Below are 14,442 nucleotides of genomic sequence, written 5' to 3' on the forward strand. Positions count from 1 at the left end.
CTTGCCTAATTAAATCTTAACTGATTGAAATAAAGGTTTGAGTACCTCAAGGCTTGACTAAACTCCGGCTATTTCCCTTTTTATTGCGCTTTATTTATTCTGCACTCACACGCCCTCTTTTCTGCTTCCCAACTGGCCACTGCAATTTCCACTTACTGATCATCCACAACCCCTGTAGCTATGTTACTTGACTAATTATAATTTTTTACATCATTAAGATTTATTTTAGTGGTGTGTGTGTGTGTGTGTGTGTGTGTGTGTGTGTGTGTGTGTGTGTGTGTGTGTGTGTGTGTGTGTGTGTGTGTGTGTGTGTGTGTGTGTGTGTGTGTATGTCGGGGAAGGGGGGCTGTGGTGGTGACTGTCACTCATTTTTAAGAAGACAGGCGGCCAAGCGCGCAAAAAGTCCTGAATATCAGCCATTAGCCAGCACAGAGGAGGCACTTCTTCATTTCAGCATTTCTCCTAAAGAGAGTTTTATGTTCTCCACTCTGTCTGAAATGTAGTCTGATGCACATATGTGTATCTGTTGAATTAATATTCAACGGATAAAAGAACACTGGATTTTATTGTTTGTTTTTTGTTGTGTTTTTGTTTTTTGTTTTTTCAAATAAAAAAAAAAGAACAAAACAACTTCTCATCAGGTCTTAATTGCATGTAATTCCAATATGTCCGGGTTTTGTTTTCCAGATAAAATCATAATTTTCTCTTTATCAAAATGCCATCAAATAAATAGCCTTTAAGCGACTCCGCGTTATTTGTAAAAGGGCAGCGAAGAGCCATCAATGGGACTATCTGTGTAGGCACGTTTCCTCTTCTATTGTGTGAGGAAATACTATCATAAATGATAACTAGATAATGGAGCTGTCTCCTGCAGACACGTTCATCAGTGGTAAATGGGAGCTGGCACGGCTCACCACGGAGAATTAAGGCGAAAGAGTTTGCAACATTCCTGCAGGGGATAAGTTGTTGACAATTAAAGAGCACACGCACATGGAGGGGGAGACTGAGAGGGAGAGAAGGGTCAGGAAATAATTTACTCGTCGTCTTTATGGAGTATTTTGTTTATGTCGGTGTAGTATTTCTGCTACTTGACCAGCCAAACAAGACGACTTTTTTGTTTACTTTTTAAGGTTTTCCACACGAAGGCCGGTTTGATCTGAGCTATTGCTCACTGCGTCAGGCGTCACTGCCATCAAGATGCAGAGAAGACAAATTATAACGAGAATATTTTCTAAAAATCACAACTTAACCAGTTACATGGTGCCTTTAGGTTCCATGTTACCTCCAGTTTTTTTTTTTTTTTTTGGTCATCAGGTATGATCACACAAAACATGAATGAATTCTGCATTAGTCAATCAGAGTTTGCCAGCTGGTTGTAAAACTGTATGATTTCCACACCAAGAAGGTCAAGTGTTTCCTCGTGTAATAAGGATGGATATTGTAGTGTATTTTGGATTCCAGAGCATGATGAAAAAAAAATAAACTAGTTTCCCTTCAGGCAGTAAACATGAAAAAAAGGAAGAAAAGATGAGAATACAACACAATCGTGGGAGGGAAAAACTAAAGGTTGCACTGAAATCACAACACAAACTACGTCAAGATGAAGTTTTGCCTCTCACTCGATTATCTTTCCGGAGTTTAGATTGCGCAGATGAACCCTGCCTTTTTTTCTTTCTTTCTTTTTTTTTTTTTTTTTTTAAAGCAGCCAGTCCCCCTCTTCCAGAAAGCCCTTTTGGTGGTGCTATAATAAACCATTTTCCCTGGGCTTTATTGATCAGTCACTCTGAGCTAATGTAATTATCCTCATCAATAGGGGGACTGCAGGGAGAATCATTATGCGGTTGACATTGATAAATGATCAGCCAAATGCGGCCCTTTTCTCCCAGGGACCCCCGCCTCTGACCCGCTAACACAGGCCTACATAACGTAGTCATAGAAACACCTTATGGCAAGAGGAGAGAAAACTGCTGAAATGTTAAAAAAGAAAGAAAAGGAGGGCAGCACGCACACATTCACAATTCACAAAAAAAACAAAAAAACCTAAAAACTGTCCCCCAGAGCAAGCCATTTTGGGGAGAGCCAGCTGCAAAGCGAAAGACACTCAGCCCCCGCGTGTGCGTCCTTTTTTATGACCACTATCCAAATCAGCGTTTTAAAAGAAAAACAAAGACGCAAAACTTTTTTTCTTTAAAAAAAAGTGTTTCTCCCTCTCAGCCAGCAGATGCACGCGTGTATCAAAATATACATATTTGCAGCCCTCTCCCAGATCACACACCCCACTTTACCAGACGCTGTGCAGAGAAAAGAGAGCCAATAACATAAGCATTATTAACACGTTGCCTCTGTGGTGCGCGCACACACACACACACACACACACACACACATAAGCACATGTTTCTAGCGGGTAAACTGTGTGGACTTTTAATTTTGTTGCACGGGCAAAGTGAGTGTCTTCCAGAGGACCGGGGCTGCATTGTGCAGCAGTGCAGAGGGAATATATTCCTTATTTTATTCCTGCAGCAGCAGCCCGGACTGGCTTTGACAGGGAGGAGATGAAGGGGAGGAGTTGTTTAGCTCGGCTGGATCATCCATCATCCCTGTCACACCGAATCGGCAAAAGGAAAGCAGCAGAGGCAATCTACCTTCTGTCTCATCGGGAAAAGGGGGTAGGAGGAGGTGGAGGAGGAGGGAGGCAGGGAGGGAGGCCGGGAGGGAAGGGGAAAAAAAAAAAAAGAAGAAAACTATTAATATTAAAATCCTCTCCATCCATAGTAATCCTCACGTTTTCTCTCTTTTTCATCTGATAATCTCCGCACAAAACGGAGGGCTTCTTCCTTCCGTTTTATCCGCAGAATAATAGAGCACAAGAAAAACAAAAAAGGACTTTTAGGTTTTAAATACTTGAGAGAGTAAGATGCATCATTAACTAGACTCTAGTGTAAAACCAATAAATATCTACATTTACTTTTTCGACCTGGTTAAGACTTAACTCTCCTCTGTGCGCGTGGAAAAATGTTACATAAAGACAACCTGTGCAGTTAATACGTCCCAAATTTCACAGACAACATGCATTACATTAAAAGCAAATACTAGACGAACATTAAAGGAGATCATGCTGTTGAGTGACCATCACTGGGTTAAAAGGAACTTTTTTCCACTATACAGAAAATAAACTGTTGATATTGTTAAAAACATTATTTTAAAGCTTTGCCTCCAGAAAATTATACTGGAAATATTTGGTCTCCAAGGTGATTTTTAAATCACAAAAAGACGTCATTATAATTAACATCACATTTTTCTTTTCTTTCTAAACAGAAAAAAAAGTTGAATAAATAAATGAACAAACTATTTAAACTGCTGTTTAAACAAATGCGTGTTTGCAAAAATACATTTTGAGAGTTGATAATTTATAATAGCCTAGTTCTGAAAAACTACAAATTAATTAATAGCAAAATAAGGATCAGGTCATTTTTGGGCCAATGCAAATGATTTGAAAAAATCCAGAATAATACAAGCGAAGAGCTGCTTGTTGAAAGAAAAAAAAAAAACCTTTCAGCAGGCCACATGAGCTGAGTTTACAAAAACGAGTTTATATAAACGAAAATCCAGGTTAGTTTGTTTTCATGCACTAAATAGAATTTTGTTTCTATACAATGTAATAATAATAATACTAATAATACTAATAATACTAATAATACTAATACTAATACTACTACTACTACTACTACTACTACTACTACTAATAATAATAATAATAATAATAATAATATGATTATTATCATTATAATTATTATTTCGTTGTTGTTGTTGTTTCTTACTTTTTCTGATTAGTTGATTCTGAGAATTATTGAAGTGCTAAACAGTGTTTGCAGTGAAAATTAAAAGACAAACACTTAAGAGAAAAAAAAGAAGCCTTGAATCCAACATTGCAGAAGTTTGAAGTATCTATTCTAGGGACAGGAAATATTTTAGCCGAAGTGATGTTGTCATTTCTGGTCTAAGGCTATGACTTGGATGGCCGCGGGCAAACACAGGCGAGCAGAGAGAGAAGAGAGAGAAGAGATAACCTATTAAAGCCCATCTGTGGACTCCTGGACGACGGTACCATGTTAGGCCGACAGGCGGCGCTGCAAAACGGCAGAAACGAGCAGAGCGCTCAATGAAGGAGGCCCAGCAATGGTTCTCAGTTGGAGCAATTACACAGGGAACAAATGCTTGCTCTATTGTGTGAAAGCCGGGGACAGAGTGAAGGGTGAATGCATCTAAAATAAGTGAACTTTTCCCCCCTCCAGATTACGGATACTCTACTTTGTTTAAACGGCCAGACATATTTAAAATATTATTAATCCGTTTTAAAACATTTTATAAATTCATATTTACCTCTGCATATAACACATTGAGATTGTTTTGTTGTTGAGAGTTTTAGATTCAGTGTAAAATCAATACTCTTCGGAAAATCTAATTTATTTTTGTCTATTCTGCAATTTGTGAACTAAGGCCACGTCCGCCTCCTTTTTAGTGAGCCTTTATCTTTTGGTCTAAAGCTAAGTCGGGTTGATGGTGAATTCGCTGTGTAATTTATACCCTTCATTTGCATTTGACAGTTATCATTTGGTGGACATATTTGTGCGCCTAAATAAATTGCCATGGCAAGATACATTTCAATCGTAATTTGTAATTGTCGTTTAAAGAGGGTGTTTGATACCCAATGGGGCAGTCTGCAAGCCACTGGGAACGGACTGCTGGAAAAGTGGGAATTTAAATATTTTTAAATTTACGAATTTATAATTAAAACTTGAGACCATATTGACAAGCGACGACGCAGAAATGGCAATAATAATAATGAATCTTATTACTGTTAAAATGGCAACATAGATAAAGACTCTCAGTTAATCACACAAAAATCTAACAAAATCAAAAATGAAATATTTATTACAGCATTTGTGACTGAACACCTTTTAAACATTACGTCACAGTCCTCATACAAGTATTTAATGTATTTTTGACAAAGCTTAAGGGAGACGGCATCTTATCATCTAGTGAGGAACACGTGCTGAAAAAGGAAGGAATTCATGGACATACAATATCAATGCCACAGCAGATCTGAAACTAGCAAAAACATTCTTTTTCAATTGAGGTAAACACATAGAATATCTAACATGAAACAATTAATAGACTGAACTCTGTACGAAGTTTGTTACAATATTCTCTCAGCTTTTCCCCCCCCCCAAAAGCATTGAGTTCATAATTTAAGATTTTTTTTCTTTCTTTCTTTTTTTTTTTTTTTTTTTTTTTAGTTTTAGGTTTTTTGGTGCATCAACCATCAAATGCTTCTCCAGTGCCACAGAATCAACGTTTGTGTCAGTATTGTCCTTATGGCAAGAATGTTGATCCGCAGATAAAGAAGCTGTGTAGGATGTTGCTTTTCCACTATTAAGCTTCCTTCAATAGGCTCTCACCAATGAGAGTCCAGGGTACAAAAAAATAAAATAATATTAAAATAAAAATGTATAAAACCAACACAATCCAGTGCTTGGGCAATTCAAACAAAGATTTTTTTTCCTTTAAAATCTACAGGGCAACATTCATTCATGAGCCAAAAAAAGAGGGGCATGACAAATGTTCAAACTGAATCTTCTGGAGAGATCCGGTGTCATTTAGCAGCCTTTTCCCATCATGCCCTGTTCTTATGGGGGACAGGACCTGATTGCCCTCTGTGGTTTGGAGCCTTTTTGAGATGTTCCATCTTCTTATTGTTTTTTTTTTTCCTTTTTTCTTTTATAGTGCTGTGCTGCGAGACAGTTTCTCCTCCAGGAAGGAGCACACACAGTGTGAGAGAGAAAAGGTTAACCTTTAATTCTAAAACTAGCTCAGAAAACATAAACCATGTGATCAACGAAAAATGCACAAGTTTTAACTTATTTATCTATATTTTTTATACTACAGTAGTTATAACTCTTGGAGTCTTTCTGTTGTTTCTTTTTTTAAATCTTCCAGAGTGATTTTTATTTTAGATGCGTGACATGAAAGTGTTTATGAAGGTGTGTGCGAAAAAGTGTGTGTTTTGGAGTGTGTGTATCTGTCCGTTCTTCACACACGTGTATGTCAAAACATCCTCTGTTGATCTTTAACAAAAGCCCAAGACTTTACAAAGTGTTCTTGTCAGCTTGGTCCTCTGTTTGGATGAAAGTAACAAAATTGACAAGTTAAAAAAAAAAAAAAAGAATTATCACAGTTCATCTGGAATTCTGTTTCTTTAGTGTCAAATTCTGGTCAAAAGGCTTCACTTTTTATTCTTAAAAATAGTCTCAAAATAGGATTTATTGTGGGCTGCTGCTTTCTTTTTAACTGTTTTCTTGTAGTAGCTGCTGTTGTCTTGGTAGCAAAGTTCCCTTATACTATTGGGCATGGATGTCCAGGCCTTGTCCTCCAGTACTGGGGTCAATAGGAGTGAGCAAGGGGGTTCTCTGTGCAGACATGGTCATTCCTGGGTGCGACGAGGGTCCTCCGTGCATCAGCATGGCATGATGAGGGTGGTGAGGATGGCGGGTGTGGTGGTGATCGGGAAGGTACGCGTGGAGAGGGGGTCCGTGTCGGAGATGGGAAGGGTGAGAGGTCATCTGATGAGGGTTGGTGTAAGTGGTTGGGGCCATGCTCATGCCCATAGGACCGCTCTGAGGTACATATTCCCCTGGCATGCCTGGCAGACCTGGGAGGAAGACAGAAAGAGGAAAATGTATTTACACAGTCAATAAAACACATTTCTCACTGCACTGCCTCTCCATTAACAGGCCTTAATTCAATTTACACATGACTTCAACAACAAAGAGCTTAGCAAAATTTTACGACACTGCGTCTGCGACTGCAGCGCTTTTAGCTCCTAAAGTAAAGAGAGACATTATTGCGCTGGGCTATTTTAGGCTATGGTGAGGGGTTTACAATGCCCAATAGCGTTGTGGTCAGGTCTCAGGTTGGAAAGTGATCCTCGGTCATCCACAGACACTACAGTCCTGGAGGATGTGAGGAAAACCAACCAGCTGTATTGATGTGGAGAAGTGCTAATACTTGAGTGGAAAAGTCAATTCCCCAGCTGAGTTTAGTGACAAACCGAACAGGCGTTCTCTCATGGGAACATGCCTCTGTGAACATATTTGATTTAGAATCCCTTAAAGAAGTTATTAAATAATTTAGGACTCAGTTAGCAGTATCACCAAGACAGTGAACATTAAAGACTTGGTTCCACCCATGAATGGGAGCATTTTAAGCAAAACAAAATACTGCTCTCACATGTACAGTGTGTGTGGGTTTTGGAAGTGAAAAAAGAGAGAGGAAGGCAGCACCAAGACAGAGCAACAACGATAAAAGTAAGTAGAAAGAGAAAGGAAAGGAATAAGGAGGTGGAGTATATTGATGTTGCTTAAGATGGACACTACTTCATATGTGTAGCGACCTCAGCATGCTGGCATCCCTCATACTGTGACAGGAACCAGAACACAGAGCGCGCTCTGCAGTGCCACTGTTTGGCTTTTCACACGGCTGTTTGTTGTAATGAGAAAGAAAAGAGGAAGATGTGGAGGGGGGGTTGTTCCTGGAGCCTGGGACTGGAGTATGGGAACATGGCTGGTCTAGAAGCCTGGACCTTGGGGAGAGACAAGTGAGAGCAGGGGGTCCCGCTGGAGCCAGGGGGCCTGGGTTTGGGCCGGCCTGCTTTGTAATGTGAACCCCTGGGGGATTAGGAGCTGTAATAGGAGGGGAGAGGTCACTGCAAGGTCACTAGGCATGCTCACTCTCTGCATTCCTCCACCTTAGTACACTGCAATTAAGAAATTACACTGGAGGGCCCTGGTGAGGGGAAGAGGAGGGCGACAGAAAGGAGAGAGGGAAAAAGGGACAGCAAAGGCCAAGATTAATGACCAGTCTCATTGGTTGAAAGCTGTGCCATTTTCTAACACTCCCTTTCCATGTCAGTTCATTTGAAATGCACATGTTTGTCAGAGCAGGTCTCTTAAAACCTCACTACTGGGGTCATAAAATAAATAAATCATTCAGGGTGTTGGGGTATGATGGGTGCCCTCACCTCCATATAACCTAGAGCAGCCCCTGTTAAAAGGCCCAGCAGATGTTTTTGACACTGTAAGCTGGTAATCTCCAGTCTTGTAAGCTGTAGTCATTCCGTTAAGTAGATCTGAGACCCCCCTCCTTTATTAACAAGAGTGGTAAAACCATCTGAAGACAATAACTGAGGACAGACCGGGCCTCTCTCTCCCTCTCTCCATCCCTGCATGCCTGTCTCCCTGGCTGACTGACTGTGTGCTTCTGTTATGGCACAGCAGTCCTGCTCAATGGCTGGCCATAATTAAGTACCAAATATACCATATTGTGTGGCTGTGTAATCAAATCAAGAGAGGATAATATTCCTCTGTATTAAGCTATTAATGTAATTGGTCATGAAGCATAAAGTATGTTACGTAATTAAATAGTCTCAAAATTATATAGCCCTATATTAAGAATTAGCCAACCTGAGCAAATGTTGTCTCTGTGTGGCTGTTTTAGGGAACATTGCTTCCTGATTTTCCTTTTTTTTTCTCCTGCTGCCATTAGCAAAGACAGGAGGGGATGAGAGAAAACGAGTGAGAGACAGGGAGATACAGAGTGAGAGAGAGAGAGAGAGAGAGATTGAGAGAGAGAGAGAGAAAGAGAGAAAGCAAGGACCAGAGGGGTGAAATGATCTCTGTCGGCAGAATCGTTGCTGTGACCCTTTGGAAAATCCAGTCTCCATTTACATATAAAGGGTTCTTTTAATCAAGGTAAGTGTTATTATATTGTGCCTCATTGGGCAAGGGAGTTTAGGTGCAAAATCCCTTCTGCCCTGCCGCCTTTAGGATGTGATATGTCTTGATTTTTCAAATGTCAGCACTGTGGCACTAGCGGGAGGCAGAATGGCCAGCTTAATCAGGCTGCCGCCATTTAGCTGTATAGGGATTGTGTGTGTATGGGTGTGGGTGTGTGTGTGTGAGAAAGAGATTTAGAAAGACAGTGACACAGAGACACTGTATCTGTATGCGTGAAAGAGATTCCCTCCTTTTAGATGCAGCCATGCTTGTTTCTACAACCTTATAAATTTATCTCAATGTCTCCCTGCTCTTGTCTGTGAGACTCAGGTCAGGCTAGTCAGTGGCCCCCGCCCCCCCTTAAATCGTCTCCCTCCAGTAAAAAATAATCAAAACACACAGCCCCCCCTCACACTCATTCTTCCCTTTACACAGCTCAAACCAAACCCCCAGTGAAGGATCGGCCATGTCACCCACGGCCCGTATATCTCGCTCAGGGACCGTAATGTACTGCAGTGTTCCCGTCTTTGCATATAAGATAATTTGGGCATCAATCCTTCCCCAGACAGATTTATGTCACTCGGAGGACAGTTTCACTTCTCCTTCTTTATCGCTTCACTGGAGCCTGCTTAATTTCTCCCCGTCAGCCCATTCCCCAGGAGATGTTATTTTTTCCCTAAATGTCCAACATTTGCATTGGCTGTCCGGGATGGGGAGAGCGATGGTGCTGTTGTGATAAATAAATTTGTGCATGCCATGCCAGGTTGTTTCTTCCCCTCCTTCCTCTGTTGTCGTTCTTGTTGTCTGGCGCCACAAGTCGGGTCCTCTATGTCCCAGGAAGGCTCCCCCTTTTTCCCAGGTCTTCAATTTATCCTTGGCTACTGCCCGCCTTCTACCGCTTGCTAAAAAATCCCTGTGTGCTTGCTGATAATTGTTGATTCTGGGGAGTAGGGGGTTGGAGCTTGCTGTACAATGATGGTCAAGGGTAAAAAAGGGTAGTGCTTGTGAAATGAAAGGGAATCGTGGGTGAAAAAAAAACAAAAAAAACCCACAGCCCCAAGGTGAAAAAAAAAAAACAAGGAAAAGAACCCAGTACTTACTTCCCCCTTTTTCTTTGCGTTTTGCTTTACAAGTTGAAGGTTACATGTAGTGCCATTGCCCATCCATGCCCATATTCATCCCCATTCCACTCATAGGCCCTAGAAAGAAGAGATAAACGCCAGAAAAGGGTCAGCAGGAGTTTGAATCACAGAGAGGCTAGAGGAGACCCACTGATAGAGCGGATGAGGTTGGGTAGCATCAGATGGAAAATGACGTGTGGAAACAGTAAGTAGTAGAAGAAGTGCATCCTCCAAATCCCTTTATTATGATAATTTGAGAGAGAGCTTCCCAGATGTGTTAGATTAGAGAAAAACAAACAAACAAACAAACAAGCAAGACAGGCAGCAGTCTGGGGAATGGTGAAATACTTTTAAGGAGAAGTGTTATTGTGACTGTACAGCAATTGTTAGTATTATGTTTGCTGACTTGGGGATATGCTTCGTGCTGAGGTGACTAAATGGCATGCTACACACAAGAGGATTGGTGTTGATCAGCTCTGTGATAACTGAGGGTAACTGGAAGAGACTGGAATAGCAGGCATGATGGGGGGAAGAGGAACGAATCAAGCGAGATGGGTGGACTTACCAGCTGGTCGGATCCCCATGTGTTGCTGACCGTCCAGCACAAAGCTGCCCATTGGCTGGCCCTCTGGACTGTATGCTGCTCCTTGGCTCACTGAAGGATCAAGAAGAAAACCTGATTGTAGTCAAAACGTGGACATGAAAAAGGGAGGGGGAAGAAGAAGAGAAAACACACCAGACAATCAGCAATTGTCCCAGCTCCAGCCCAAACATACTGTAAGACATTGTGCTCATGTTTGTGGACCGCACTAACTGACGCGTGGCATGCAAACACGCATACAGTAGGTCCTCGTGCATGCAAGCTCACACACACTCACACGTGCACGCACATACACACAGCCAGTGTCATTCAAAACCACACTCACAGGAGATACATTGTTCTCTTAACTAAGAGAAGAAAGCATGTAGTTTGACAGGATGAGAGGAATTTCTGCCATAGCAGGCAATTCACCCACTCATTGCTCAAATCAGTACATATGAGTCTATTCTTAAACATAACATAGCATATCTGAACATAATCACAAAGCTGTGTTTCAATATTATGATTTACCTGATTATCTGTCATGATACAGATAATACAGTAGCAATCAATTTGCTCAGTTGCATTTTGTTTTGTCTATTAGAAGCCCTAATGAACTAATGCTCTTTGGAATCTGTAGAAAAACAGTGTATTCTAGGACTGTAACAGTATTATCTTGGATAATCTGTAATTCATGAAGATTAGGGGGAGCTGTTAGTCATGCTGTTTTTAGAGAGATTGTTGATTGGCACACATTGGTTGCATGCTGTCAAATATTCCACACAACAGTGCTGTAATTGTAGAAAGAGTCGCCCACATTTGTAAGTGTGTCTCATTTTAATCATGGCTCATGTTCATTTGAACAATCTCCACCCCGGTGTGTAGGGACCTTTTTAAGACGGGGAGCTTGCTAATCAACAAAAACAGCTTTTCCCTCCCTGAGACAAATTACTTGGCTTCTTTTTGGTAATGCCACAGTCAATGAAGCTTAGGGTGACGGAATCATTCCACAGGATCAAGAGAGGCGTGTTTACTACTCATTTTTTCTGTGCTCTTTGTAATCTGACCACAATGTATATTGAAAATAACCGTGTTATCAATTAACAATAAAATTTCCATGATCTGTTATCGGTTATAATTCCTCCTTGCATAGTTCTTAAATCAGTACATCAGATCTGATTTATTCAAAGCATCATATAGACTGAAAATAAATTATTTCATCCTGTTAAACTGAAAATTTGAAGTAGTAGCAATTTAAAATGTGCTGAATAACTGAAGTTTAAAGGACCAGTCTGTAAGATTTAGTGGCATCTAGCGATGAGGTTGCAAATTCCTCCTCCTCCCCTTCCAAACGTGTAGGAGAACCTACAGTGGTTGCGAAACACGCAAAACATGCAAAATACACAAAATGCCCTCTCTAGAGTGTCAGTGTTTGGTTTGTCCATTCTGGACTACTTTAGGAATATGGCGGTGCAAAATGGCGCCCTCCATGAAGGAAAACCCACTCCCTATGTAGAAAGGAGTAATTCTAAGGTAACAAAAACCCAATGATTGTTATTTTTCATGGGATTATACACTAATTAAAACATACAGTACTTAAGGATGTTATATTCCATTTCTGCCAAGTCTGTTCTGCAAGATGCCGTTAAATTCTACACACTGGTCTTTTAACATTCAGAGCAGCAGTTCTTGTGGGTGTAAAATGAAAAGCAGCAGAAAAAGGGAGAGGAATCCCCCTCTCCCTGGATTGGATAAAAATTAAGAATAAAACAGTCTAGAAAAGGAGATAACTCATAAATTGCTGCTAGCATTTCTGGCACTCTTGTGTCCAATTAGTAATTCACAGAAAGAGTGCTAATATACCTCTCTCTCCACTTAGACTGGGAAATCTCCAATTAGAGTCAATCAACAAACAGCCTGCACCACTGCTGAACACATCACATTGAGAAAATGGAAAAGGGGATGAAGGGGAAGGAGCAGAAGGGTTTTTTCGAGAGGGAGTCGAGGTAGGGCACCCCTTTAAAAAATCTGGGCTCCAGGCATGATGTGCATGCCAGTAAAGGATTTGGAAAGGGTGTCTTCATGCCGGGGAAAGAAAGATAGAGAAGTATTTCTCCACTGTACGTCAGCTGTTTTTTTTACCTGCTCGATTTGACTGGTCAATCATGGGCTGTACTATTCTTCTCCTGGCATTAATGAACCTGGCGGAGACAGAGAGGAAAAACAAACATTAAATCACCCTGCATTCACACACAGAAAGATTCATCACAAGCCACCACAAGACAAAACAGTTTTGCATGACTTAATGGCAACATTAGCCACCGAGTCCTTGAAAGAGGAGCTCACAACAAAACAGCAACAAACAAAAGAGCAATTGTGTGCTGACTTGGGAACCCAGTGAGGGATACTTTTAATGTTCCTTATGATCTATTCCCCCCTCTTTTAATAAAGCTTTTGATTACGTTTGGTTGCTATGGGCACCAGGGAGACATTCCTCAAGTATTAAGTGCAGCTTGGGCACAGAAGAACCTTCATCGTGGCACATCCCTTTCTCCCTCTTTCTGTCTTTCTTAGTCACTTTTGCAGCCAGTTTAATGCAACAACTTTATACGTACGGCATATTTTCTGAAGTTCCTTCTCCAAAACAATGTTAGTTCTACAGGGTTATCACCCATTGGAAGTTTAAAGCAAGCTTTAAGTTAGCAAAGTGCGTGATACAAATGGTTCCTTTCATTACTCCCCACCACTCCACCCCCAATTCCACCCTTCCCCTCAGTGGGACCCCACTCTGGCTGCATTGTAGGGGGTTCTGCTCCCCTTCCAGCTGTCTAGAAATGAGGACCAGGCATGGACCACTCCGTGCTTTCACAAGGTATTGTTATGTCAGCGAGCCCATCAATTAGGCTGTCTGAAGTTTTATCACCACCACAGCAGCGAATAAGCGCAGCTCCACAAAGCCTCCCCAGCCAGCCTTGCTCCTGTGGCTTTTCCAGTGTAAAGCCAGAGGTCATCTGGAGGTGACTGCCAGCCAGGGGCAACCTTTTTAACTTGGAATGGGGTGCCTTGGGCTGTGTCAAATACAAGCTGGCCACTCAGGCCAAGCAAGCCCTCCACCTTTCTCCCTTTCTTCCTCGTTTACACCCTTCCTTTCTGCCTTTATCTCATTCACTTTCGCATACAAAAAAACGAAGCACGGACTTACAGGTATCACCATGTGGTTGATATTAAATAGGGGTTTCAAATCACATTGGAGCTGTCCAGCATGGAGTCCTTTGCTGGTTCCAAAAAAGCAGAGAAGAGGGAAAAAAAAGGCTTCACCGCCCTCTTCTAACGTACGGGCCATGGCACCATCAGTACAGCTAAAGAACTGGTCATTAGAAGGAAGGGAGAGCTGGAACCAATTTGGGCTCCTAATCCCCCATGAAGCCCTGATACCTGCCCTTACCTTCTCCAATGAACTTAAACGCCTGTAATCTGCCCGGCTCAAAGTGACATGGTTAAACGTACAAAATGCACGGTTGGGAAAAGAGAGACGCTGTGCTCATTTGCCAGGGGGCATCCAGAGTGCAGGTACGCAGGGGTGCAGCGGGCCCCCAAGAGAAAAAGATGAAACACATCCATATGAGAATGAGAGAAGACGACAGAGGAGGAAAGGAGGTGGGGTGCACAAATAAGAGAGTTGGATTGGAAATTATAAGATTGTAATGCATGATTTGTGATTTAAGAGAGGACTGAGGATTAAGTTTTAATAACTGTGGAAGCATTTTTCAATAGAACAAAGGAGACAAAACATTATTGGATAGCAATGCTGTCAGAAATGCCTGCGGTGCTTAAGAGAGCAAGGCGCTTCCAGCATCAAAACCAGCTGAGCAAGTAAACAGTAAGACATTCCTGGTATCTAACTCCCTCT

The 14,442-nt window shown here is 41.5% G+C and overlaps 2 protein-coding genes across 4 annotated transcripts in view; both read right to left on the minus strand.

Annotated features, from left to right (window-relative positions):
- Positions 1-6,256: 6,256 nt before the first annotated feature.
- On the minus strand, positions 6,257-6,774 carry LOC134000511 (homeobox protein Meis2-like). Its single transcript, XM_062439858.1, has one exon. The coding sequence runs from the start codon at positions 6,696-6,698 to the stop codon at positions 6,399-6,401; it is 300 nt and encodes a 99-aa protein (XP_062295842.1). The 5' UTR covers positions 6,699-6,774; the 3' UTR covers positions 6,257-6,398.
- The window catches only part of meis2a (Meis homeobox 2a), a 78,310-nt gene continuing 70,440 nt past the window's right edge, over positions 6,573-14,442 (minus strand). For 2 of the 3 annotated variants that reach the window (XM_062439854.1, XM_062439856.1), the window contains 4 exons: positions 12,675-12,733; positions 10,518-10,628; positions 9,932-10,030; positions 6,573-6,709 (listed from right to left, as the gene is read on the minus strand). In XM_062439854.1, the coding sequence (XP_062295838.1) occupies positions 9,972-10,030; positions 10,518-10,628; positions 12,675-12,733 (229 nt within the window). In that variant the 3' untranslated portion in view covers positions 6,573-6,709; positions 9,932-9,971. The remainder of the gene's footprint in view (positions 6,710-9,931; positions 10,031-10,517; positions 10,629-12,674; positions 12,734-14,442) is intronic. The other variant, XM_062439855.1, reaches the window with a different exon arrangement.

This window comes from Scomber scombrus, chromosome 19 (assembly GCF_963691925.1).
Source record: "Scomber scombrus chromosome 19, fScoSco1.1, whole genome shotgun sequence".
Lineage (NCBI taxonomy): Eukaryota > Metazoa > Chordata > Actinopteri > Scombriformes > Scombridae > Scomber > Scomber scombrus.

What these genes read in the sequence shown, in the direction of transcription:
- LOC134000511 (XM_062439858.1), bottom strand. Translation starts at nt 6,698, where the DNA reads ATGCCAGGGGAATATGTACCTCAGAGCGGTCCTATGGGCATGAGCATG.